General features: G+C 48.4%; 1 protein-coding gene across 1 annotated transcript; it reads left to right on the top strand.

Moving 5' to 3' along the window:
- On the top strand, nucleotides 529-25,982 carry LBH (limb bud and heart development). Its single transcript, XM_018055480.1, has 3 exons — nucleotides 529-755; nucleotides 3,267-3,369; nucleotides 23,346-25,982. The coding sequence occupies exons 1-3, from the start codon at nucleotides 730-732 to the stop codon at nucleotides 23,532-23,534; spliced, it is 318 nt and encodes a 105-aa protein (XP_017910969.1). The 5' UTR covers nucleotides 529-729; the 3' UTR covers nucleotides 23,535-25,982.

The following is a 26,248-nucleotide window of genomic DNA, read 5'->3' as shown; positions in this document are numbered from 1 at the left end:
AAAGGCCTAATCTGGGGGAGCGGGGGTGAACTCCAGGTGTGGGCTGGGGACGGCGCGTGGGTGCAAAAGAGGGCGCTGGTTGAGGGATGGCGCCCTCCCCCAGGGCAGGGCGGCCGCGGAGCGGTAGTGTCCAGAGCGGGCCCCGGCGCCCTCCTCACGCCACAGTCCTCAGCCCAGAAGACCCTGGGGTGTGTGCAGCGAGAGGGGCGCGGACGCCTGCGGGATTGTTAAGCGGGTAGCGGCGTTGACATTGAACTCAGGTCCTAGCGCGTGCGTGCGGGTGTGCGCGTGCCCATGTCCACGCGCGTGTTTGCGTGTGTGAGTGGTGGGGTGGGGGCCGGGCTAGAAAGCTGCAGCAAACCATGGCCCTCGGGGAGCGGAGCCGAGCGCGCCCCCCAGCCGCCGCCAGCCGGAGCTGCGAGCGCTGAAGCCATTCATGATTTTGGTGACGTTATTCCAGGAGTGGGAGAGGGAGGGCGTGGCCTCCTGGAGCCGAGCCCCGCCCCCGCCCCTATAAATACCGCTTCCCGGGCTCTTTGTGGGGCCGCGAGCTCGTCTGCGCTGCCGGCATCGCTGGTAGTGGGGCTGTCTCCCGGAGGCGGACCAGCGAACGCCCAGTGCCGGCGCCCGGCAGCCTGGCGCCCCTCTCTGCGCCCCTGACATCCTTACCCAGGACGCAGTGACCGTGTTTAAATCACAAGGGCGTGGGTCAGGCTACCCTAGGACTTCATGTCTGTTTATTTCCCCATTCACTGGTGAGTATCTTCTGCACTCTCGGCGGGCATCAGTCTCGCGGCCGTGGCTGCTGGGCCCGGGGCGTCTGCTCGTACCGGCTGGGTTGGGAGGGCAGCGGGCGGCATGCGGGCACCGGGCACTAACCAGCCGCCCAAGCCCGTGCAAGAGTCAACGTCAAGGTTGCCTAGGTGGGGGTGGTGGTGGTGCTGCTGAGAGCATCCAGACAAAGGAAGTGAACTCGCAGCCTTCACTTAAGTGACGGCTGGGAGGGTGTGTGTACGGTCGCGGTGGGGTGGAAGAAGAACCAGAGGCCAGGGCTGAACCCGACTAATAAAACCCCCTCTCTGCGGAGGGCTGCGCCCGGCCTGGCGCAGGGGGCTCCAGCTCTTCCTGGCCCCTCCCCTTCTCCTTTTTGTTTGCATGCAAGTCTTGGCGTCGAGGCCCGCGGCCGCCAGGCTGAGCTGGTGCAGCGGCCGTGTTTGCAGAGCTCCGAGGGGTGGGGAAAACGCCCTCTCCACACAGAACTCGACTGAAGCCACAAGCAGCCGCACAATCACTTGCTACATCTCTCGATCCCTTTCCTCTCCACAGCCCCTTAACCCGACGCGCCTTTCTGGGGGCCGAGGCTGGGGAGGAGCCGCCCTCCCCGCTCCCCGGGCTCGCCTGGCTGAGCCCGGGCCGGGCAGCGGAAGGCGGAGGTTTGCACCAAACCTGAGATCGGGGCTGGGAGGGATGCGTCCTAGGTGCCCGGCGGGTTGAAGAGCTAGCCCCTGGCCGCTGGGACTTGCGTGCCGGCTGCTGCTTCCTTCCTGCGCTGAGAAGAGGAAGAGCGGTCAGGGGGCGAGCGCCGGAGGCCCCGAGCGCGCTCTCAGGTGCGGGCGCAGAGAGCCCGGCCCCGCAGACTCCAGCTCCGCGCAGTCCTGCTCAGCTCAGAAACCGGAAAGTTCATGCTTCTTGCTTCAACTTTTCGGCCCGGCGCCGAGAGAGGAGTGAACGCTGGGACATCAGGCTGAGAGCCCGGCGAGAGTCGGGTGGGCACTAGCCTTTCCCGAACCTAGGAAGAAACTGACTTTGGAGTCCTAGTCCCTGACCTCAGACTTGCCCGGAAGCCTAGCATCCTCTCTTAGTCTCCCCTCCCTCAACCCAGCCTGCTTGTTTAGAAAAGAGACTGCATTCTCAAAAGAGAGTGAAAATCCCCTCACCCCTGAGGCTTGCTGTGCCCTCCTGCGGAGGACCCCTTCCCTCCTACCTCCAGGTGCCATATGGGTGAGACTCGCAAGGCCTTTGGAGGCTGTGTTCCCCTGACCACTCAAAACTCACCGAGTTGTGTGTCAAGGCCCATCAGGGTTATTGTCCCCTGAGAGATGAAGGTTGGGCCTCACTTTACAGTTGATTAGCATTTCATGGTTGTAGTGCCCCACCCCCACCCTGTGGAGCCCTGTGAGCATAACTGTGAAACTGTGAGCTCTGCATTAGTGTCATGGTAACTAACAGGGCACCTGTGGCTCAGAGAGGGTGTATGACTTGTTCAGAATCACACAGCACTTGAGTGGCTTACCTTGGACCAGAACCTATTGCTTTTGTTTCCAAATCCAGTGCCATTTCTACGCTATGTAGAAACTGTAAAGTGAAAACGAGTTTGGTACCCCTGTTTCCTTAGCTGTGGTCTTTCTAAAGCTTACCCTACTTTTTATTTTTAACCATGTATAAAGGCATGATGGTGAAAATGTTGAGTGTTGTGTAGCGAGTACGTTGGCATTACACATTCGGGACCCTGTACGTGCCCATGGCTTGTGTGAGGATAATGGAACGCTTGTATCCTGCTTACAGAGTACAAAGCACTTTCACATGTCAGCCATTGGTGGGCCAACTTGGCCCCTCTGGAAATTTCCTTTGCAATCAGAGTCCGGGCATCCTTAAGGCTTTTAATCCAGGGGATGTTTTTCAAGCTGTGAGCTTTCAGCTGCTGTGGCAAGGGCTAGAGAAAGGGCTTGGATGGCAGATATGAAGCTTGGGGAAAGCTGACCCCTTGGGGCTTTATGTGGGACATTTTGCAAAAAGGAACACTAGAGAGACATAGAAATTTAGGAAGGCAGCAGTACTGGACTTGGTTTCCCTGAGGTTGGCCTATTATCATTATGTAATAGCAATATTCGTTTTCAATAGAGATGGGTTGAATTGGTTTTAATGTAGACAGACGGCCTCCGCTACTTACTGTTTTGGGGTTTTTTCTAGTTCTGTCACTTAAAAGAAAATTCAGAGTCATTTTGTGCCAGTGGGGACTAGTACAGGAGAGGAGGAAAGAGGAGGTTTGCCAGAGTGGTTTTCAGACAATGGGCTTTTTTGAGAGCCCTGATGCTCTGGGCTTGTAAGGCTCTTCCTCAGGGTATGAGCTTGTTTTTCTGTGAGATCTGTTTTGAACACCTCTCATCCTCCTTCCAGACAGTTTGCTGATTTAACAGCAGAAGGCACGAGAGGAGGAATGTGAAAGTGTGTATGTTTGTTGACTTTTGTTCTGGGTTTCTTGGCAGCCCTGACTATCTGAGATCGGCCGAGATGACTGAAGTGATGATGAACACCCCATCCATGGAAGAAATTGGCCTCAACCCCCGAAAAGATGGCCTTTCCTACCAGGTGAGTTCAGTACAGGTTCCCTTCTGGCTTCTTAGAGCCTAGTGGCTTTTGCTGGGGCTGGTGGTAGACTTGGTTCTGTATCCCACTGCTGTTTGTAAGATCTATGTGCCCTTGAGAAAGTTCCCGAATGCCAATAAGCCTCAATTTCTTCATCTGTAAAATGGGACAACAGTCGTTCTTACCTCATAGAATTGTGAAGATTCAACATGATGAAATAACATGGGTAAGGCAGTCACAGTACCTGGGACACAGTAAGTGTTCAGAAAGCGTGAGCCAGTTCTTAATTAGTCATCCTGGCTGCTGTGAACTCTTCCCTTTATGGTGGCAAAGGGGGAGGTGATTTGTGTAGTCAGTTCAGACCAGAACTTCCCTCCCCAGGGAAGCCTTGGGCAGTAGTCACATTGCTGTGAGGGGCATCTTATGAAGAAGGATGGTTTGGTGGAGGAATTGCTGTGTCAAATGCTGCTCTCTTCCTCTGGCTGATGGTTGATCAACTGATTCCAACACGGTTAGTGTTCAAACTACTTAGAGTTGAAGAGACCTTTCCCCAAAGGGTAGCTCTCTCAAGGATGTGATTGCCAGCATCCAACACAGAGATTATCCTGTGTGGTGGATCCAGAATATATAAGGACCGAAAGAGTGGTCTGAGTAATGCCTTCAGATTCTCAGGCCTGTGCTCTTTCTGGCCTACCATATGCTTTCCACTGCTCCTGGCCCACTGCAGAGACCTTCAGATACCTTCAGGGCAGTTAACTGTTTTCAGATTTCTGAGGAGAGTGCCTAGGTCATTACATATGGGGAAGGAAAGAGTCTGTTTTTAAGGGAAGATCTTGGAAACTGTGGCATGCCTGAATGGGAAAATGAATGGGGTGCAGTGGGCTCATTCAGCAGATACTAGCTGAACGCTGCTATGGGCCACGCACTTTACAAACAGTGCTTGTTCAGTCTTGACTATAACTCTGAGGTGGGAATTATTGTTCTGTTTCACAGATGAGGAAACAGGCTCAGACTGACTGGATGACTTGGGTCTCGAATTCCAAAGCCTTACTCTTCTGGTGCGTCATATGTCTGTGCCTTAGGGTTGGTTCTTGGCTAGAACTGAGACTTTGCTCTGGCTAGTCACTCCTTAGAACCATTCTAGGTTTGTTTTTTGTGAAGAAAGAGAAAACAGAAAGCTGGGTGGGTGTGATGGAGGGAGGGTGATCAAAGAGAGCCGAGATGAAAGCTGAGGTTGGCGATGCTGCCTAAGCAAAGGGCCCTCAGATCTTCGCTTGTGACGCTAGACTAAGGGCCCAGTTTTTACAGCCTTTCAGGGGGTCTGTTCCTGCTACCTTGAAGCAGACTACTGCCCAGTTCCAAAATATCTTATCTTGAACTCCAGTGCAGTCCATCACAAGATTTCAGAAAGGTCTTCCTGGGGAAGAGAGAGGGGAGTGGTGGTTCTCTTCAAGTAATCAGCATTTAGTGGACACTTGCTGTATGTAACATGCTATGCTGGGCATTGTGAGGAGGGTCCAAGGCTTATGGGGGAGACCAACATGCACATAACTGGAATATAGGCCATCTGGTGGAGCAGTTGGAAAGCTATGGTCAGTCTGGGGATGTGTGGCAGTGGGAAGGCTTGGAAGGAGAAAGTCAGACTGGGGCCTTGAAAGAAAATTAAGACTTTGAGAGGACACTTCCATCTCTAATTTTGTAGGCAAACCTTTGGCTTGCCCCTGTTTGGGCCAGGCTCAGGGCTCTGCAGCTAGTTGGTCTGACAATTGTCACCTAACCAGTATTCTCTGGATCCACTCAAAGCCACTGCCATCCAATTAAACACATTCCCACCAGAGCTCTGGGGACTGGCCGAGGTCTGTCCATTGTACATGCTCAGGCTGGGCTTGGATCTGGGGGCAGCAGAGCTTTGAGCTCTGTCCTTGGCATTCTTCCCGAGGGTAATAATAGTACGTGGCTTTTACTGTGACCTGCTTTTCCCAGGAACTAAAAGTGGGATGGAGACATCAATCTCGACTTAGCAGTTGAAACAGAATCTCAGACTTGTGGTTTGACCTTGAAATAAGGTCGTAAAATAAATAAGCACACTGGAATTTGTCAGTTGTTCCCCCCACCTTCCAGACCTCCCCAGAACGAAGCTTTGCTGATTTCTCTGCCCCAGATGTGGCATCTTTCTTCTCCAGTGCCTGTGGCATTTGAGCTTAAATGATGCTGCCGTGGTCTTGCCTAACCTTCTCCCTGCCCAGGTCTCCAAGGCAAGAGGATGCCTTATTCCCTCTTTGTGCCTATCACCCATCACCCTTCCAGTAGCCCTCCCCAAACTGAGGTGCCTGCTGGCTTGGGGCCTTGACAAAGCAGGTGCTAAGTGAATGGTGGTAGTTTCAGTAAAATTGAGTCTCTTGATTCTAAAGCTGCTCACCTGCACTTTTGCTTTAGAATTTTTAAAGGGCCTCCTCAGCCTCAAATCTCTCTCTGCTCAGTCATATCTGACACTTTGCAACCCCATGGACTGTAGCCCGCCAGGCTCTTCTGGGCATTTGGATTCTCCAGGCAAAAATACTGAAGTGGGTTTGTTGTTTCTTCCTCCAGGGGACCCTCCCCATCCAGGGATCAAACCTGCATCCCCTACACAGGCTCAGACAGATGTCTTTTTATCCCCTAAGAGATCTGGGGAAGCCCTATCTCTTGTGCTTGGGGAGTTAGTGCTGTTTTATGAGCATGTATAAAAATTGACAGAGCCAGTACCCTGTTTTATCTTAACATTTACTTAGAGAGTCAATTCAATATGTGCAGTCCATATCTGCTTTCTCACTTGGCATGAATTATGACACCCTCCCAGGTGGGTGAATGAACAGTTAATAGAAAGTAGAGTACATTTTGGGCAGGGCTGTAAGTGATGGCCAGCACACAGGGGGCTGAGTGGGAGGGTCTTCAGAAGGAGGATGGGGTTCTGTCCCTGCTGGGCTGCAGCTCCCTCCCCACCCTGCATCTGTCAGCGTTTTGTTCTCTGGCTCGATGGATAGATGGATAGGGATGTTTGCCTAATGCCTTCCTACTTTCTCTAATTCAGGGAAGCAGGTCAGTGGCTGCCTTGCAGGCTCCCTGCAACCCCACTGATTGTGACATTTTGGAATGCCTCTCTGACTGGATCTTCTTCTGTGCTGTGCCTGAGTTGGTCTGGGCCCTGAATAGGGCAGGGTCCTGGGCGTTCACCTCTGGTCATGGATGTTGCTGCAACCCAAAGGTTGTGCATTTCAGCCTGGCCACCCAGCTTCCCCAGCACAGCTTGCTGAGGCTTCTGCAGTTTTTAATCCCCTTTGCTGAGTTCTAGACAGAGATTTGGCTCTTCGGTCTTCATTTAAATCTGCCCCCTCTCAAGCAACTGGACCAAGATCTGATAACTTTTACCCTTGCTAGGCTCTTGAAATTCCCCTCTGATCATCACCCGGTCCTTCCCTGGCCGCCCGTGTTCCTCCTGCTGTTCTTGGCTTCATGCTCCTACCGTTTGACGTCCACCCACCAGGCAGAGGAGTAGCGGACTCCCCTCCTTCTCAGGGAAGCCAGGGAGGATGCGCCGTGAACAGGAGCACTGATTCTGTATGCACCACAGTGCCTCGTGTTCTGGGCTTTCCCTTTGATCCGCAGCGCTGAGAGCTTTCCTGCATCTTCCCCTGCATTTCCCGAGACAGGAGGGAGGGATGTCCTGGCTTTTGTAGGACAGGGAGGGGGGACAGTGGTGGGTGACCTTTTCCTGCCACAGTCCTGTCATTTGCTTCTTGCAGTCTGAGCCTCTCTTTCAGCTCTGCATTAGGACAGGTCTGGAGCACCGGGCTGGCTGAGACCTGGCCCCTCCTGGGTCAGGCTTTCTCTGTCTCTTCCACCTCCAAGGCCAGCATTTTGCCAACTCCCTTTCCTCCCCCTCCTCACTCTTCATCAGAAGCAACAACTCCTGTCTCAAAGAGCAGGCTCAGCTGAACCTCTACAATCAGACAGCAGCTCAGAAACGCTTGCTCGTCACTCACCTGTCTACTGAGCCTTTCTTGATGAGACCCCTGCGCCTGGCTCTCCTGTCCCCTCCTGTGTAAGTGTAGGTGTGGAAATCCGTGACAGGCTGGGGTTCCTGCATGTGTCTCTGCTCTCTTTCCCTCAAGCCCCTGCTCACAAAGCCACTCCAGGCATGTCATCAGCCCCCTTTGTCTCCTCCTCCTGGCACCACTGTCTCATTGGTTACCCCCAGCTGCAGTACCCCCCACGTGGTTCTCAGGAGTTTGGGAGCCCTGGCTGAGCAGGCTCATAGAAGTCCCCTGGTCACCAGGAAATCATCTTTCACATCAGACTTAAAAAGCCTCAGTTGTCTCTGGAGGGACATAAAGCTAAAATTCCAAAGCACTTGGCAAAAGACGTCCAGCCATGAACATGACATATTCCTGGAATCCCAGCATGTTTTCTCTCTCCTGTCCCTACCCCGTCCACTCCACTCCCTGCTTGGCACAATTCATAAGAATATGAGGCAGAACAAGGCAGCTAGAGCCACAAGGTTCAGAAGCAGAGGGAGTCTGTTTCTTTGAGCAGCACTGGGGCTGCGTCTGCACGTGCTGCCTCTTTCTGAGCCAGCACCCAGGTCACGTCAGTGTTCAGGTTATGTCTACTTTGTGTGGGGGATCCAACACCTTCCTTCCATGCCCAGGGCCTTGACACACACATACACGCACACACACACACACAAACACACACACACACACACGGCATTCACTGTTTTGGAATGCCCCTGGGTGAGAGCCTGCAGAGGGCTGGACTTATTCCCACGGGGGCCCCCCGACAACGCACACACCGTGGTCACAGCAGTGAGTCTGTAGCACCGCCAGGGAGAGAACAAGCTTGCTTCACTTCCCCAGCCAACGTGACGCACACTGGAGCCATACAACCCGGCCTTCTCTCAAAGGGCCTGTGTTGGGCCTGAGGCCTCTCAAGCGGTGGTGTGTGCATCGCTCTCCAGGCCCAGGGTTTGTGTCTTAGACGGCTCTTTGTTCCCACACAGCCAGGCACAGAGTCCGGCCAATCGTTGTTTACTGGATGCTGTGTGATTGATTGGCCCCTTCTTCTCTCCCTTTCCTGAGCTGAGAATTCTCTCTCCATCTTGGCCACCCCATGGCGTGGGTTCTCATAGGATCAGCATTTTTCTCTATGCTGACCTAGTCTCCCAGGTGGGATAGAGAGGAGGATTGTACCATGAGGAAAAGGGATGAGTTTGGGTGGCAAATCTTGTGACTAGAGCCAAGAGCTATTCCTGGGTGTCTAGTGAATGTCCTGAAATGATCTCTCAGGCCCAAGTCCTGCAATAATCCTCTCAGGATGAAAGCAGGCCCTCATTCACACGGGGATCAGAGCTTCCCGCGCTTCACTCCTTTGCAGTCTCATAGCCACGGGGTCCCCTCAGCCATCGCTCATCTCGCCACTTGCCTTCCCTTGTCCCTGAGCCCAGCTCAGGAGGATCTTTATCAGTCAGTCAAAATCTGGTGTCTACTCCTCACTCCTTGACTGAAGGAGATCCCTTTGTTGCACAGACCTGTCTTAGAAAAAGAATTAAAATTTCCCAAAAGTTGCAAATTGACTTGACTTTTTTGACCTCAAGGGAAGTTTGGGAGCTCCATCAGCCCCCTCTCTGCTAGAATTAACTGCCTTGCACTGTGAGAAGCTCCTTTTACATAAACTGTATAGAAGAAACACTCAAACATTTAGCTGCAGTGACACTGACTGTCTATAACTCAGCCAGGGATTGTATTGGAGCCAATAGGAAGGAAGGTTCCAGATCTCTCACCATCAGGAGAATTGCCCTGAGCAAGGAGAGCAGTCACAAACCTCAGTCCAGTGTGTGTGTTGGGGAGTGTCTCTAGGTCTGACTTTCTCCTAACTTGAACCTGAAGGTGGTTCCCAGGCAGAATTAATTAGTGTGCCTTGAATTCATCTCCTGTGTAGAGCTTGAGACATCTCTGGATTTGAGAGGAATCCTTGATTTTCCCAAATTGCTAAACATTTTCTCCAGACACAGCCCTGTGTGTCAGCTCTAATTTTTCAGCAGGCGAGTGTGTGTGGGTAGCACCAGGCTTAGCCGCTGATTCCCGGGGACTGAGCCTGAGATGCCTACACGACTGCACGCGCACGCACACACACATTCGCCTCCGCTTACATGAACTCTCACACACATGAGCACACTTACACACTCACTTATGACCAAAATGGCAGATGGCAGAATGTTAATAGCAGTTATTTTAGATCAGAATTCTATAACTGTAGGAAAACTTTCTTTTCCTTCCCCACTTTTTGAGTAATTTCACATTTTCACTGGGTATATATTTTATTATTCTTATGCTTACTTTTCAAATTTTTAAAGTAATGCATACCCCCTGTGGAATTTTTATTTTCTTCTTTAAAGTTTTCTTTTCCAAGTCACCATAATCTGACCATGCATAAATTGCAACTGTTAACATTTTAGCATCTTTTCCTTTCTTTTCCAAGGCACTTGTATTTTTATGTGCTCAAGATACTGAATTGTGTTCTGCTTTTTCACTTAATGGTATGTAAGTCATCAGCATCACATTATCATAACTTATCATAAAAATGCCTCAAAGCCAGCATTTTAACAACTGTGTGATATTTTACCATAAAGTTACAATATGATTTTTTTACCATTCTCTAATTGTTTAGTTTTTTAGATTGTATACATTTTTATTTTATAAATAATATGATAATTTATATATAATTTTAGATATAAATCTATATTTGGAGTTTATATTATTTCTTAGAATAGGGTCTTAGAAGTAGAATTTCTGAGTCAAAAGGTGTAACAGTGTCTGTGTGTGTGTTATAATTTATAAAGGTGATACTAATTCCTTCTAGAAATTTAGAGAAATATAGAGAAGTACAAAGGAAATTTTAAATGCCCACATTCCTATCACTGAAACATTTTGATCTTTTACTTCTAGTTTTATATTTATTTTTGTTAAAAAATAAAATTGAGGAAATACTGTGTGTGCTAGAGTGAATCTAGTGTCTTTTTTCATTTCATATGATATTGTGACTATGTTCCTGTCATTTGGTTCTCTTTGTAAACTGGCGTTTCATTGTGTTACGTACAACTTACTACTGAATGTTTAGGTTGTGGCATATTTTGTTCTTACAGAGAACACTGCTTTGAACATCATTTTACACAAAGCTCTGCACAAGTCTGATTCGTTTCCAGAAATTCCTGGAAATAGAATTACTGAATCAAAGAGATTCAACATCATTAAGTTTCTTGATTATATATTACCTAAAAAACAGAAAACAAAAGAGTTTATCATAATATCCCAGCTCCCAGCATTGAAAGCTTTAGCACATAGAATCTCTGGGGGTATAAAATCTATACAGGTAGGATGATGGAGGGGCTTTGTGGAGAGAGTCAGAAAGGTGTTCGATTATTTTAAAGTGTTTGAGAGATGCTGTACATCTTTGTTGGAGAAGGCAATGGCACCCCACTCCAGTACTCTTGCCTGGCAAATCCCATGGACTGAGGAGCCTGGTAAGCTGCAGCCCATGGGGTTGCTAGGATTCGGACACACGACTGAGCGACTTCACTTTCACTTTTCACTGTCATGCACTGGAGAAGGAAATGGCAACCCACTCTAGTATTCTTGCCTGGAGACTCCCAGGGATGGGGGAGCCTGGTGGGCTGCCGTCTCTGGGGTCGCACAGAGTCGGACACGACTGCAGCGGCTTAGCAGCAGCGGCAGCAGTACATCTTCCTCTAGTTTATTAATTGCTTATTCTGAGCAGAGATGATAGCAGTTAATGATGTTTGGATACCATTTAGCCAGCATTCTAAAATAGCCAGCGACATTCTTGTCCTATAGTAGATATGTTGACACACTTTATGGATTATGAATGTATGTGAGTTGGCGATTCCCCTATTTATCTCCTTTGTTAAGGACGTTGGAGCACTGTGCGACCTTGAGGAAGATGGGGGAAGTTGCCTTGGTCTGGAGACCAACGAAGGTTGAACAGATCCACGTTTAGTCCCCTGAACCCTCTGGGTTTTCCTGGGGTTTCAGGTCTGGCTCATGGAATGGTCATGGTTTAGAAATATTGCTTCCCCTACTCTGCTCAACATTGTGTGGCAGCCTGGATGGGAGAGGAGTTTGGGGGAGAATGAATACATCTATATGTGTGGCTGAGTCCATTTGCTGTCTACCTGAAACTGTCACAACATTGTTAAGCAGCTATGTTTCAATATAAAAGTAAAAAAAAAAAAAAAAAAGAAATATAGCTTCTCTGGAATCAAGGATACACTGGGCTCTTAGAAGTCGATCTGAACATCATAGAAGTCTTGGGCCAGCGTTCAAGGGCCTTCCATCAAACAGCACTGCAAACTCCTGGTTCTTTGCAACAGGTAAATAGCCTAGGCCAGCATTACAGTAGGGCCACCCGTATGCCTGGTGGTTTGCAAAGTTAATGTGTTATACAGACAAACTTTGAAAGTGTATTTTATGGTTACCATCTATGATAAGTAATACTAGTTTTCTTTTTTTTTTTTTAATATGTTTTAGACAAGCAAGTAAAGAAAAAATATAATTGAGCCACAGTGTGTGTGTGGACAGGAAAGAGTAACAGAGGTGGTGCCTGGCTTCTGTGGCGGGTGTCACTGTTGTTACCATGAAGAACTGCTTTCTTCCAGAGTGGAAGATACACTCTTAGATGCAAGCATTCTTAAAGATCAGTTAATACTAAATTATGATTTCTGTATGTGTGTGTTTCATTTAGCCCCTTGGATACAGCAGTTAAAGCCATATCAGAAATATTTTTGGCTGTTTTCCTTGGCACCCTAATATTGGAGGTTTTAATGCCAAATTACTTATTAATAAATGTTCTGTGTATATACCACGTCTTGTTTCAGCAAAGTGTTAAAACCAGAGGACAGCTGGCCCTGGGGTTCACAGAAACTTTCCAAGGGATGTGACAGCAGAGAGCATTTGGGGAAAAATCAGTTTCTACATCTTTGGCTTCCCTCTGTTGCTTTCTAAAACTGTGTTTCCTGAAGGCAGATCTCACCAGTTCTCTTTTCCTACCCTTCTGGTCAAGATTGCCCTCCATCCTCTTCGTAAGAGGACCTGCTTCTCACCAACTTGAATCTTTTAAGGTGCTTCCCCAGCATGTAGAAACTTTCAGGGCATCAACAAATGGACCATTTAAAAATGTTACTGTCTAAAAAGCTTCATAAGTCCCACTTGTCTATAGGAAACCAATGAAAAATTGCCTTTGTCTTTAATAATTATTTGTGGTATGTTTATTGATCACTTATATACTATTAGCTGCAATAAGACAATCCAGAATTTTGTTTTTTTAAAACCTTAAGGTCACAGGACATAAAAACATTAAAAGTCACTTTATATGCAATAAAGACATACTATTCCTGAGAAGTATGAAAAAGCTAATGACTAAAAACTTTCAAACAGGAAAATATATTAAGATAAACTTCTATGGAGCAGTAGAATGGACATACATTTTCAAGTAGAGAAAGGAATATGATTTGACTTAAGAGCTTGTTCATGAGGTTTTTTTTAAATAGGTGATGGTTGCTATCAAATTGTTATGGTGTTTATAAGCCATTGAGTACACATTTAAAAGAGTAGCATAAAAGTTTTATTTTAAAATGGTGGTGTTTATAATATAGCAAAAGTTCTAGGTGTCAGTTTTAAAAGGTGTGAAAGGAGACAATTTTTCAAAATTCTTTTAAAGTATATACCATATTTAGAGATCGTGGATATAGATATTCTCCTTGGGATCAAAACTGTGGTACTGTAGCATCTCTGATGGGATGGGGGAGACTGGACCACCTTTGAGACTTGGACCAGTCTCTGTCCTTGTGGGGATGCACTCAAATGCCAGTAGCATGACATTGGGTCACCTATGTGTTCTTTGGACACTGTTAGTGATATGGAGCTCAGAACCTCTCAGCACAGCAGGGTTTTAGACTATTAATCTGGACAACTGGTTTCTAAGCTTGGCTTTGCTCCTGTCTACGTCATCTCAGGTGACTCCCAGCATCTCTTTGGGCCTTGCCTTCCCCCATGTGTCATGGAGAGAGTTGATTCTATCATTTTTTGTTAAAATGTTATATAATGAGGTGAAATCCTCCATCCTAATCTTAGTTGGCCCCTGGAGTTAAAGAAAATCTTCTCTCTCTTAGACTTCATGTCAGCCTTTCAATTATTTGAAGGTACCTTTTTTGTTCCCCTCAAGTCTTTTCCAGTTTTAAAACTTATTATCCTTCAACCTTGACTTATGCAGTCATCTTTATGAAGGTATTCTTTTCTCTAGGCCATTGGCTTTCAAACTTTTTAATCCTAGCCTCTTTTACATTCCTAAAAATTATTTAGGACCCCCAGAGATACATTTGTTTATGTAGGTTATATCTTTTGACATTAAGAGAGTGTTTAAAATTTTTATTATTAACTCCTTTAAAATAACAATTAAAACCATTAATTAATATAACTAATGATTTTAATAAAAGTAAATATATTTTCTAAAACAAAGAAAAGTGTTCACTTTTTTTTGCAAATCTGTTTGATATCTGTCTTAACACAAAACAGCTAGAGCCTTCACTTTATTGTGATTTGATATGTGTTGATTGAAGTCAATGAAAGAAATCTGGCCTATGCAGATATGTACTTAGAATATTTTGTCAAAACTGAATAAGTGGTAGTTTCTTGAAGGTTAGTGGTAATGTGGAATCTGAAACCTTATCAGTGACCTTTCTGTACTTCTATATAAAATTCATTAGCCTATCTTGCACTTTGAAAGACTCTTTTACCCATGCTTGGTTTCACAACCTGATGTACTGATCATTTGGAAAATATAGGTTCACCAAGTTATGCAGATCTTCCAAATGTTAATACATTTTGTTACATAATATTAAAAAAAAATCACATTAGTTAGTATCTCCACTGGTCTCATCAGAAATTCTTCAAGTGATAGGAAACTGTCAAGCTTATGATGGCTGATACAAGTTTTCCAAAATTCTAATTTCTGCTTGAGACCTCAGTTTTTACCATTGGTAACAAACATCATCAGACATTTTTTTTGAAATACCAGTCTTATGTCTGCCAAATATCCAAGTCTGAATAACCATGGTTTGTTGGTCAATAATTCTTTCAACTGAAATGGTGTTCCATGGAAAAAAGTAGCTAGTTCAGCTTGCAACTCAATCCCATAAGTGTTTTTCTGTGAGACAACTGTTGTGCTCTGACATGCACCAGAAATATTGTATTCCAATTTTGCAATGGCACCCGACTCTGGTGCTCTTGCCTGGAGGATCCCACGGACGGAGGAGCCTGGTAGGCTGCAGTCCATGGGGTCACGAAGAGTCAGACACGACGGAGTGACTTCACTTTCACTTTTCACTTTCATGCATTGGAGAAGGAAATGGCAACCCACTCCAGTATTCTTGCCTGGAGAATCCCAGGGACCGGGGAGCCTGGTGGGCGGCCGTCTATGGGGTCACACAGAGTCGGCGACACTGAAGTGACTTAGCAGCAGCAGCAGCAACTTTGCATAGTGTATTAAAACACATGTACTTAAAGAATCAGTGTTTAATAAAAGTTAATCTTTACTGCTTCATCAAGGACATGGAGAATTTTGTTTTCATTGTGAGTGGGGAATGGTGAAGAATACATTGACTACCAGTTTGCTGCTACTGCCATCAATAATTCTTGCATCGTATTAGTATTAGTCACTCAGTTGTGTCCAACTCTTTGCAACTCCATGGACTTATAGCCCACCAGGCTCCTCTGTCCAAGGAATTCTACAGGCTTAGACTACTGGAGTGAGTAACTATTTCCTTCTCCAAGGTATCTTCCTGACACAAGGATTGAACCCGGGTCTCCACATTGCAGGCAGATTATTTAACGTTGGAGCCACCCGTACCAGGAATTTCACCCACTGTTGTTTTTCATACCATTAGTGCAGGTATCAACATGAGCAAAAAAGCAAATAACATCTTAGGATTATGAAGAAAGTATTTTAACTGCATGGACACTCTCCCTAAAAGGACCTGAGAACTGAGCTTTGAGAACCACTGCTCTCAGCTGAACAGACATCAGAGGGCCGCAGGAGGGCAACTCAGTGCAGATGGCGTAGATGAGCTCCATGAGAGGAGCAGACCTCTAGGAACATAGCCCTGCTTCTTTCAATGTTTTTGCATCAACACTGTAGTTATGATCAACTAAAATCTCCAGATCTCTTTTATTGGACCTACTATCAAGCTTCCTGTTTGGGAGGGGGCAGAAAACTCTTAAAGACATACATTAGCTGATAACCTCACTTTGGGAAAAGGTGAGTGGGAGGTGATGGATGTCATCCAAGTGGACACTTTTCACAGATGGTGGAAAGACATGGATAGCTGTGGATTGGGGGATCCTCAGTCTAAGACGGGCAGTTGAAGCCAGAAAGCTGCCTTGAGTCCAGAGAAAAACCTAAGGGGATACTGAGTCCGGAGAGGGCACAGGGAAGGTGATGTTAGACAGGTCAGGCAAACCCGAGCCAGATCATGAGAATAAGGAGAGAGTGTGAGTCCTGAAGCAGGCCAGCCTCATAATGTGCTGCAAAGGTGGTGATGACTGAAGGCCAAGCAGAGGCCCTGGAGTGGGGCTGTAAGCAAGTCCTTGGAGACCTGAAAGTTGTTTCCATCCAGTGATGGGTTTGGAAGCCATGTAGTAGCAGAGCCCCAGACAAGAATGGGAAGGCTATGGGACCAGGCCAAATATTCAAGATTTTTGTCTCTAAAACAAAGAGTGAGGAAATGGTTGGAGACAGCAGCCCTGTCAGTCTGGGCTTTCTGAGAAAGGGGTGTGTGGCTGTGGGACACTTGGGTAGAACAAATGGGAGAGAGAGAGAAGCCATTCCCCAAACCCTGAGATGACTGAGAAGCTTGTCTTCTTTTCAAAGGGCAATAATGATATACACAATAGGATGTGGGTATGTGAAATTATCCTATGCCAGATAGCTGCAGTGTTTTCTTACCACCCTGGAGAACTTTGAGAGACATTCTTTAATATTCCGAAAGCCCCATCAGCTCACTGGACCCAGAATTATCAGCAGCAATTAGTGCTAATTAGTTGGAATTTGGAACTCGGCTTGCAGGATGGGTGTGTGTTGGAGAGATGTTTATGAAAGATGGTGTTTATCCAGAGGATTTCCTTTTCTTTTAAGTTTCAAGCCTAGAGGCTTAAGCATCTTTAATTCAAAGGAAGGAGATCCAATAGTTGTTATGAAGCCCCAAATCTCTACTCAAGTCTCCTTTAGGATTAGAGACACCAGGGAATGGTAGGAGAGGGTGAGGTGGATATTCCATAACTCTGTCCAGGGGAGATTCGAGTGAGGTGAGTCTCAAGGATGGAGAATGAGGTCACTAGCATCCCAGTGGAGATGGGAGATTGTTCTTCCTTGTCGGCTGCATCCATCAGTGGCCACTGTGCCCCTAAGCTCTAATTCTTTCTGTTCTTAACCGGCCACATTTCACTTTGAAAAGTCAGTAAACTGCAAGTGGTGATAAAGCAAGTTGCACTTTTTTTTTTTTTTTTTTTAATTAGCTGCCTCTCATTCACTTAGCCTTTGGCAGAGCAGGATGCTGGTAGAGATCTGCCCATTGTTATAAACCAGCCCCTCCTAGGGAGGAATAAACACACAAGGCCAATCCATTGTTGTTCTCCAGGAAAAATAAGAAACCTGGGCAGCAGGACCTGGGAGTAGGCTGGGGGAGGGAGAGAAGGATGCATAAACGGGAGACTTCCAGCTGCAGGAGCTTCCAGTGAAAGGCCAGGATCTGGACCAGGCAGTGGCTTTCATTCCAGCTGGCCTGACTCACGCCCCGGGAGAAGAGAGGCACTGGGGAGGAAGTGATGAAGTCACAACCATTTCTCCAAAGAACCCGGCCTAGAATTTGTGAGCACAAGCCCAGGAGTGCTGCTGATTTCCTTCTGTCCCAAGCCACAGCCACAGACTTTCCAGCCCCTCAATCTAAATGTTCCCTGGGGACCCCAGCTTTCCCTAATAAGAACCATCATTAGGAATTTTAAATTTACAGAACATGTTCGCACATACCTGTATTTAGTTCTCTCCAAAGCCCTGTAAGACGGGAATGAGCATTAATCCCAATTTATAAATGAGGAAAGGAGGGGGTGGGCCTCCACATCTTTGAGCCTATTGGGTACCACGCTGGCACTCAATCTGAAGCATCATGTAATCCTTCCAACAATACAGTAAGAGTGGGAACTCCTTCCTCATTTTACTTGGGAGGCAGCTGAGGCTCAGGGAAATTAAAATGACTTGACCCCAGTCATAGAGATAATAAGATCCAGGGACTAGGGAAAAGCCAGATCTTTCAGACTCCTGGTCTACCTGCGAGAGTGGAAATTTTCCATCGCAGGTTTGAGGTTGATTTTTTTTTCCCCCATTCAGGGAGGGAAGAGGCTCACTGTGTGGTTTTGGATGCTCAGGGCCTTGGAGAGGCCACCTGGTTATTCATTTCAGACTCTATCCCACCTCCCCTCCTCCCCTTCCCACCCCAACATGCCTCTTCCTTCTATTCCTCTCCAGCAAAGAGGAACCGGATGGCCAAGCTCCCTGGATCTCAGCTTGCAGAACTGGTAATTACCCCTTTGTGTCTAGTTAACCACCTTTCATCTCCTCTACTTGCTGGTGTCCACTTTCCCTTATTAGCATCTTTCAACTCTTTGCCAAGCCCTCCGCCCTGTTTGTGGCCAGCTCGGGTTGTGGTTGTTTGTCGGGGTGATGGCTGAGGGATGAGTGTACATGGTGGGGTGGCAGAGGGGAGGGGGAGCTGCTCCAACCAGAATCACTCACATTTTCCATCCTAGGTGCCAGGCATCTCTCTCCTCTCCCACCCCAGAGGCAGCCAGGTTTAGGTCACCTGGCTTAGAGGTAGACAGTTGATAGCTAGGCCTCCAAATTTCAGGCCTTTGGAACTTGGATATTACCTTTCAGTTCCCTTGCGTGGGTGAAATGGGAGCTGTCTGACCGGCAACTTTTATACTTTCAACAAAAGCCTGCTGACTAATTCCTCATCTCCAGGAGCTCACCTTCAACCCCAGATTTCCCTGCTCCGAGGCAGCCCATGTCGGCCCATCAGCCAAACATCCTGAGCTTTCCCAGACAGTCCTACTTCCGCTGTCCTCATATTTAACCATTTACTTGTGTAGCAATTTATATTTACTTGACTTTACATGTTTCATATGTTTATATTAATAAAAATTAAAGGAAAAAATTTAAACTTAGCCTCAATTCAAGTGCTTAAGAGCCACACGTGGCTGGTGCCATTGGACAGTGCTAGTAGAAGACATTTCCATTATTGTGGGAAACATATTCCAAATACTGTTCTATTGGACAGCTCTGATATACACAGGCAGAAATTCCAGCATCCAAACTACAGCTCGCAGATCGTTTGTTCCTTGAAGGTCCTAAAGCTCCTCTGACCTTTTGAGTGAACTCATTGGAGTTCCCAAAATGTCAGAGCCTGTTGGGATTGGAGGCGACCCGGCAAAGGATGCCTTTGAAGAAATGCCCCTTATGAAATTCACCATTATCAAGTTTGGAATACCTGCTGTTCCTCCACAGTGAGACAGGTGGGGCCTGGGATGTTCTTGGTGCATGTGATCACCAAGACTTCGTGTGCAAAGAAGGGAACTTGGTGTCTCTTAGTTTCATCCAAGCCATTGGCCTTGGCAGCCAAGGGGACAGCTGGTTGTAGAGTGCAGTCTTGGTGGACAGAGCAAGGGGCAGGGTTGAGAGAATTCCAGCTGTGAGGGATGCATCTTGACCTGTCCTGCCTGGAGGGTGAGGGTGGGAAGTACCTCTCAGAGCGTCCCCATAGTCCTTTCCGGACTTCTTGGAGGGCAGCCTTTGCTGCAGAGAGAAGAGAAAAGGAGTTTTCCCCCTTCCCCAGTCCAGGAAGAAGGGGCGCTTTGGGGTAAGAGGTTTAGCCAGAAGCCTTTTCTTTCTGGAACAGGGGCAATTGGTTTATCCCTTGCCAGTTCCTGCAGGCAAACAGCATGCTGGCCTGGCCTGCCGCCCCAGCCCTACCTGTCATGTGCTTAGCAAGTCTGACTTGAGTCCTTTTTTCCACTGCCTTCCCCACCCCATCAAATTGCCGTTGCAACCTCTCATTTTTCTGCTGCCTAGATGATTAAAAAGCATGACTTAGTGGAAAAATCTTGACCTCCTTGGGGTCAGCCTCTTAGGCAGCTGTCAGAGATAAGATTGTACTGGCAAAATACTCAGCTATGCTTTGCAAGGCTTTCTGTCTGGATGTAAGGAAATGAGAAGCTGTTTGGTTCTGGGTGCATCCTGTTTGTCTTTGGAGAGAGCTACAATTTTCAGAGACATAAATTGGTATTATCTGATAATAAAATATAATCTCTGATGGGAAGGTTAGATTATTATAGTGATTTTTTTAAGTAATTAACAGGCTTTGTTATAAAAAAAAATTTTTTTTCCCCATGGTGCCTGCTCTGAGCAATTTAGGGAGCAAAGTTCTCTGGCAACTAAGCAGTATCAGAAGTTCAATGCTCAGACTTCCCCCAGGGACTTAAAAGACTTAATTGTGTGGCTCCTGGTATGAAATTGTTTGGAGTTATTTTAATTATTGTGTTAGTATTGCTACCTCTTGCTTGGAGGTTGAATACTTACCATAGTCCTGTTGAAACTGCTCCAAAGAGGACATTCCAATTTGAATTTAACATATGTCCTCAAAGCATTTTATCATCTTTGTATTTGCCCAGGATTTGTATCCATTTAGTAAGACCAGAGGTCACTTCACTTCTTAAATGGAGAAACTCAGGCCCAGGTGGTTGAGAGGTCTTGGTTAGGTAGGGTTGGACAAGTGATGTCAAGGACATAGTGAGAACCTGGGGTCTGTGGCGTGACCCTTTGTGTTATCAAATGGGCGCCTCTTTTGAAGTCCTGTGGGTCTGAGTTTGGGTCCCCGTTCAGCCACTTCCTAGCTCTGTGGCCTTGAGTGAGTCAGTTGCCCTCTGTGTGCTTCAGTTTTCTCATCTATAAATAGTGATCACACCACTGCATACTTCAGAGGATTATTGTGATCTGCGATTCTGCTCAGCAAATGTGCCTGCCGTATCTTCCATCAGCAGCAGCATCATCCTTATCTTCACATTTTCCCTACTTTTAATGAGAGACCCCCTCCCAGCTCAGAACGAAGTCACCTGCTCTCCACCACATGCCCTTTCCTTGTCCTCCTCTTCCTTTTGCTAGCCTTGCTGCTACGTGTCCCTTCGGCTTTTCCTCAGCATGGGCGACTGTAATTAGAAGCCAGTCACCACCTCTCTCAGCTGGGGAGTCGCAGCATAGGTACAGCCCCAGGCTTGAGGTCAGAGGGTAGAGGCAGGGGTCCAGGGCTGTCCTGGGCCTGGTGTCCATCCCCTCCTGATATTTCGCAGCTCTGTCCTTGAAGATGAAGAACAACTGTCCAGACTCGACAGTTCATCTTTTGGACCTGTCTGCCCAAGATGGTCATCTTGAGGCCTGAACTGCCAGATGGGCCATTAAAGCCCAGGGTCTTACCCACCATCCCTGCTCAGCTTTCCAGGAAATGGGCATGTTGGCTCAGTGGCATCCATTCATTGTTCAGAAGATGTAGGTGCTGAAAACAGCAGATCTGGTTTGAATCCTGGCTCTTCCTTGTAGCCCTCAGAGTCCCAGGGTCTCTCTGCTCCTGGTGGGGGGGTGTGGTATGTGGTGTGGTGGCAGTAAGGCCTAAGGCAGGTGATGTCTGAAAGAGCTTTGTAAACTGTAGCATACTTTCCACTGTGGGGTTCCCCTCACTCACGCCCAAGGCTTGTGCTTGGAAGGGCATCTGGTTCCCCCTCGCAGGGAGGGGCTCCAGCTCCACATGAGAGAAGTGAGGAGGGGCCCAAGTAAGCCCCGTGACCTTCTCCCTGCTCGGCCCTGGAGTCTAGTGCGCAGCCCAGTCCAGGGGCAGACCTGCGGGCTGGCTGCCTCGGGAGGAGGACGCCTGTGGTGGTGGTGGGGGGGTCATCTTTCCCCACGCCTCCCTTCACCACCACCCCCAGCCGAGCCCCTCCTTTCCTTGTTTTCCTCCTGGCTGCCATTAGGATACTTTTTATAAGCCTCGTTAAATCTTTAATGATGCCTGGTTGTGCAGCTGGCTTAAGACTTAATCCCCAGCAATAGGGCTTTATTGGATAAATGGTTAATAATCACTCGTCTGCAGGGACTGGAGAGGTTGTGTTGAGGCCCATGAAGCCCCACGTGGCCCCTTGACATGGTCAGGGGACCACACTTCATGAGGTCAGGTGCAGTAAGACTGGGCACCCTCCTCACACCCCAGAAGTTGGGCAGGCCTGAGGTTCTAGGAGAGCCCTTTTAGTACCTCCAAGGAACAGAGCAAGGCACAGGGAGCCCCCAGGTTCTCTTCGAATGTGTCTCTACCCCATCCTTGTTTCACTTTCCTTTCTTTTGCCATGAACAAGCTGTGTGACCCTAAGCAAGTCTCCTGACCCCGCTGCCTCAGTTTCTGTATCTATTATAAGGACAGGTTGGGAAGAGATGAACTTATAGATGCTGTGTGATTCTGTAAGCCCCAGGAGCCCAGACAGTCTCTTCTCTCCAGCTCTCTGGTGTGTGCCCGAGGGCTGTGTGTGGCAGGGGACCAGCAGCCCTTGGGATTAAGCACTTAAGCTGCTGGGCAAAGAATTGGGTCATCTGTAGTCACAGGGCAGCGCGCGCAAAGGGAAGCCACAGAGCCTGGATTTTATAGCCTAGTTTAGGGTTTCCCCTGGCTCTGGGCAAGACACACAGTAGGCTTAGAAAAAGGAACCTTGTGGACAGGACTTTGGAAAGAGAAGTAGACTCTTTCAGGTATAGAATTGTCAAGATGGGTGTTGTTCAGTCGCTCAGCCTTGTCCGACTCTTTGGAACCCCATGGACTGCAGCATGCCAGGCTTCCCTGTCCTTCACTATCTTCTGGAGTTTGCTCAAACTCAAGTCCATTGAGTCAGCGATGCCATCCAACCATCTCATCCACTGTCACTCCCTCCTCCTCCTGCCTTCAATCCTTCCCAGCATCAGGGTCTTTTCCAATGAGTCAGTTCTTTACATCACATGGCCAAAGTATTGGAGCTTCAGCTTTAGCGTCAGTCCTTCCAATGAATATTCAGGGTTGATTTCCTTTAGGACTGACTGGTTTGATCTCCTTGCTGTCAAGGAGCCAGGGGTTGTTCACAGGTGGAAAGGGAGCCTGGGATTGTGTTCCCACGTGCCCGTGTCTGGGACCATGCATTCAACTCTGATTTGACTTCAACTTCACAGCTGTAATGAGATTAGAACCTGTCTCCTTAGGGGGCAGATGGTATTGGGCATGGACTTGGGAGTCAAACGGACTTGGGTTTGAATCCCATTCTACCACTGCACATTTCTAGGCTGAATGGTTTGGGCACTCTCCTTCTCCAGGTATCTCCTGAGTGGCATTAGCAGCACCTGTGTTTCAACATGACTGTGTTGGGTGCAAATAACCTACATAAAATACCTGGTATCTGGCTCACATCAAGTGCTGATAATTATCTTGGGAGGAATTTGCTGTTGTGGCACCTGTTGTATGCATTGTACTTGTAGTTAAAATGCTTGCCACAATTGGAGATGTTACTGTGGAGGACATGGTCTTGAGTTCTTTTATCTGAAAACAAAACCAAAAAGGACAAACACCAGTTTGGTAGCACTGCCACAAAAGCCTTCAGCCTCAGGATTAGTCGGCTGAGGGCTGATTTCCTCTGTTGCCCTGGAGTTTGCTCCCTGCCCCCTGCCTGATGCTCCTCAGGGCATAGCATGGTCCCTGGTGTACAGTGGGGGCTCAGTCCTGCACATGAACGTGACTGGGTTCTCTGCTTTTATTTCAGATCTTCCCTGACCCGTCAGACTTTGACCGCTGCTGCAAACTGAAGGACCGTCTGCCGTCCATCGTGGTGGAGCCCACAGAGGGGGAGGTGGAGAGTGGGGAGCTCCGGTGGCCCCCCGAGGAGTTCTTGGTCCAGGAGGACGCGCAGGACAACTGTGAAGAGACAGCGAGTGAAAACAAGGAGCAGTAGAGTCCACGCTGGCTCCCGCGGGGTCACACCAGACAGCCTCTGTACCTGAACTGTGTTCTTTCCCACTACCATGGACGGAGAGCGTGTGTGAGCCACTGCAGTTCTGCACACGTCAGATGATGGCTTCCGTTCTGCACCTGCAAATCACTGAGTTGGTTTTCTTTTCTTTTCTTTTCCTTTTTTGAGATGTTGGGCAGCGGAGCCCTCTGCGACTATGTGCCAGGCCTTTGAGAAAGGAAGCTTCTTAGAGCAGGGGTGGGGTGCGGGGAGGCGGGCGTCTTGGAGATCGTTATCTGAACTCAGGCGGGCTGGGAGCAGCCCTGGGACTCCAGTGGGCTCCGGGGAAGGGCGTCTGGGGCCAGAAAAACAAACAGGAGATGAAAGAGAAAATACACATTTGAGAGAAAACATTGAGCAGAGAAGTGCGGCCAGGAAGGATGGACCCAGCAGCACACACTGGCTACCGAGACATCACCCCATAAAGTCTTCATCTCTCTCTCTAGTTTTGCCCACTGCCCGCCTTTGTTTTTATTTCTGGTGTGTTGGTCTGTAATGGGAGGCAGGTGAAGGAGAGCCGTGGAGCCTGGCTTCCTGCAGAGCCAGCCAGAGGTAATGCCGGGAAAGAGAAAAGTCTCCTGGTTCCTTCTCCAGACCCTCCCCTCGGGCCCTGGCAGGTGCACCTGCCTGCTGTGATCTGGAGGTTTTTTAAGAGGCTGCACTTTTGAGCGTTACCCTGATTTATCCTCTTTGCCCCCAACCCTAGACCTTTTGGAAATAGCGAGGGCCTTTCCTGCCCTTGTTGGGGGGCCAAGATAGATGCTTGGACACCGAGGTCCGTCCCCCGCTGCTCTCCCCAGACTCGCTCTCCCTCTGGGTGGAGGCATAGCGTGGCGGGGCCTCCCCCCAGGGCTGGCCCTTCCTCCTCCTGACCCCCACCCTCCCAGCCCCAGCACAGCCATTTGGGTGGCTGCTAGCCCCGCGTGGGTTCGAGCCAGCCTGACCAGCCGCAGTACCCACTCCCACGTGGGATTTTGGCTTCTTTTTCCGGTGGGGGCTGAGTGGCCAGCAGGGGAGACTTTCTCTGTTTCTCACTGGGAAGTGAGCATGAAGGCAGGTCCTGAGAGCTGGCAGAGCCCGGGAGCTGTGAATGGCGGTGACAGGTAGCCCGGGGATGGAATTTGAAACTCAAGGGTGTCTTGAGATCCTGGGCTTTGTCCCTGGTGTTCCTGGATGCGGAGGGTGGGTGGCGTGGGGAGGGAGCTGCATCCCTTCCTGCTTGACCCCTGCGAGGGCTACAGTTGCAGAGAAAGCTACCCTGGACTTAGAGCTTCTTATAGTTAAGAACCGTCTGGAGCTGCAGAGATTGCAGAACGAAACCCTTCACACATCTCTATCTCAGAGCAGGACTGTGCAGCCAAGAAGCGAGCTCAAGTCCCTCCCTGGGGCTGAACACAGCCAACTGAGGCACCCACCTCGTCCCCTCAGGGCCCCAGGCCGTCCAGGCTGAGCCCCTTTAGTTGGGACACGCGTGTAGACTTGTACTTAATACCTCAAGGTTAGTGTGGCTCTGGGGAACGCTGGGGCGAGAGGACCAGCGTGGCTAACTAGTATCAGCAGGACTTGGTTCTGGGCAGCCGATGCTCATCCCCTCGCCCCTCCGCCCCCACCCTCTGTGTTGTCTGTTCATGTTGCATACACCGATGGCAATAACTTCTTCCAGCTCCTCGGGCAAGTGGGAGAGGCCTGCAGCCGGCCCTGCGAGGGAGCGTGTCTCTCTCTTTCTCTCTCTCTCTCTCTCTCTCTCTCTCTCTCTCTCTCGTTCTCCCTCTCCTCCTGTTTCAGCCGCAGGGAGCCTTTCCCCATTCCTCTCCCCCATCACAGCTGCAGTTCTCATCCCATGCCTCCCTCCGTGGATGGGGTCTTGCCTTTGAAAATCCCGTGTTTCTGTGTCCCTGTCTCATGCTCCCCTGTATCATCTGTCCCAGTCTTGCCGTGTGATGGGAACGTGCTTGTAAACTGCATAACAAATCTGCTTCGTGTATATGTGTGTTTATGGGGGTGGTTTATTATTTTTTGCTGGTCGCTAGATCCCATTGTATGACCACATGGAGTCTGAGCAGGCCAGGGGCTGAGAGCTTAAGTCAGGACCCTCAGCGGTGAGCCTGCTGTGGGGACCCAGCTGCTCTTCAACAAGTGGCTGAGCTCCTGTCTGGCCTCCTCTCTCTCTCTCTTTTGTTTTTTTTAAGTAACTTGTGTGTATTTCTAACTGATCCTATTGGGGGAAAAAAAAACCAACCCTAGTATTTCAGTAAAAATGCCTGTTGTAAGATGAACCTCCTGTAACTTCTATCTGTTCTTTTTTGAGGCTCAGGGAGAAACTAGCATTTTTTTTTCAAACTACTTTTTGTCACTGTGACAGTTGTAAATAAAGTTTGAAAATGCTTTCCACTCTGGTCTGGTTTCTTTTTTTCTTGCTGCTCTGTTGGAACCGACAAAGCGTAGGAGCTACTCTCGCAAGAGGCTGAGTTCAGCATAGCCGCCCCGTGTGAGGGTCCTTATGTACCTCACCTGTTGGCCCTTCTGGGATGAACCCATTCGTGGTTTTTATCAGCTGGTTGAATGAAAACAGCTTTTTTCTTCTACACTAGTGGTTCTAACTCTAGATGCACGTCAGAGTCACCAGCAGAGCTCTAAAAAGTTATAAATACCTGCAT

Source organism: Capra hircus, chromosome 11 (genome assembly GCF_001704415.2).
Source record: "Capra hircus breed San Clemente chromosome 11, ASM170441v1, whole genome shotgun sequence".
Classification (NCBI taxonomy): Eukaryota; Metazoa; Chordata; class Mammalia; order Artiodactyla; family Bovidae; genus Capra; species Capra hircus.
This window is presented reverse-complemented; position numbering and strand designations above follow the sequence as displayed.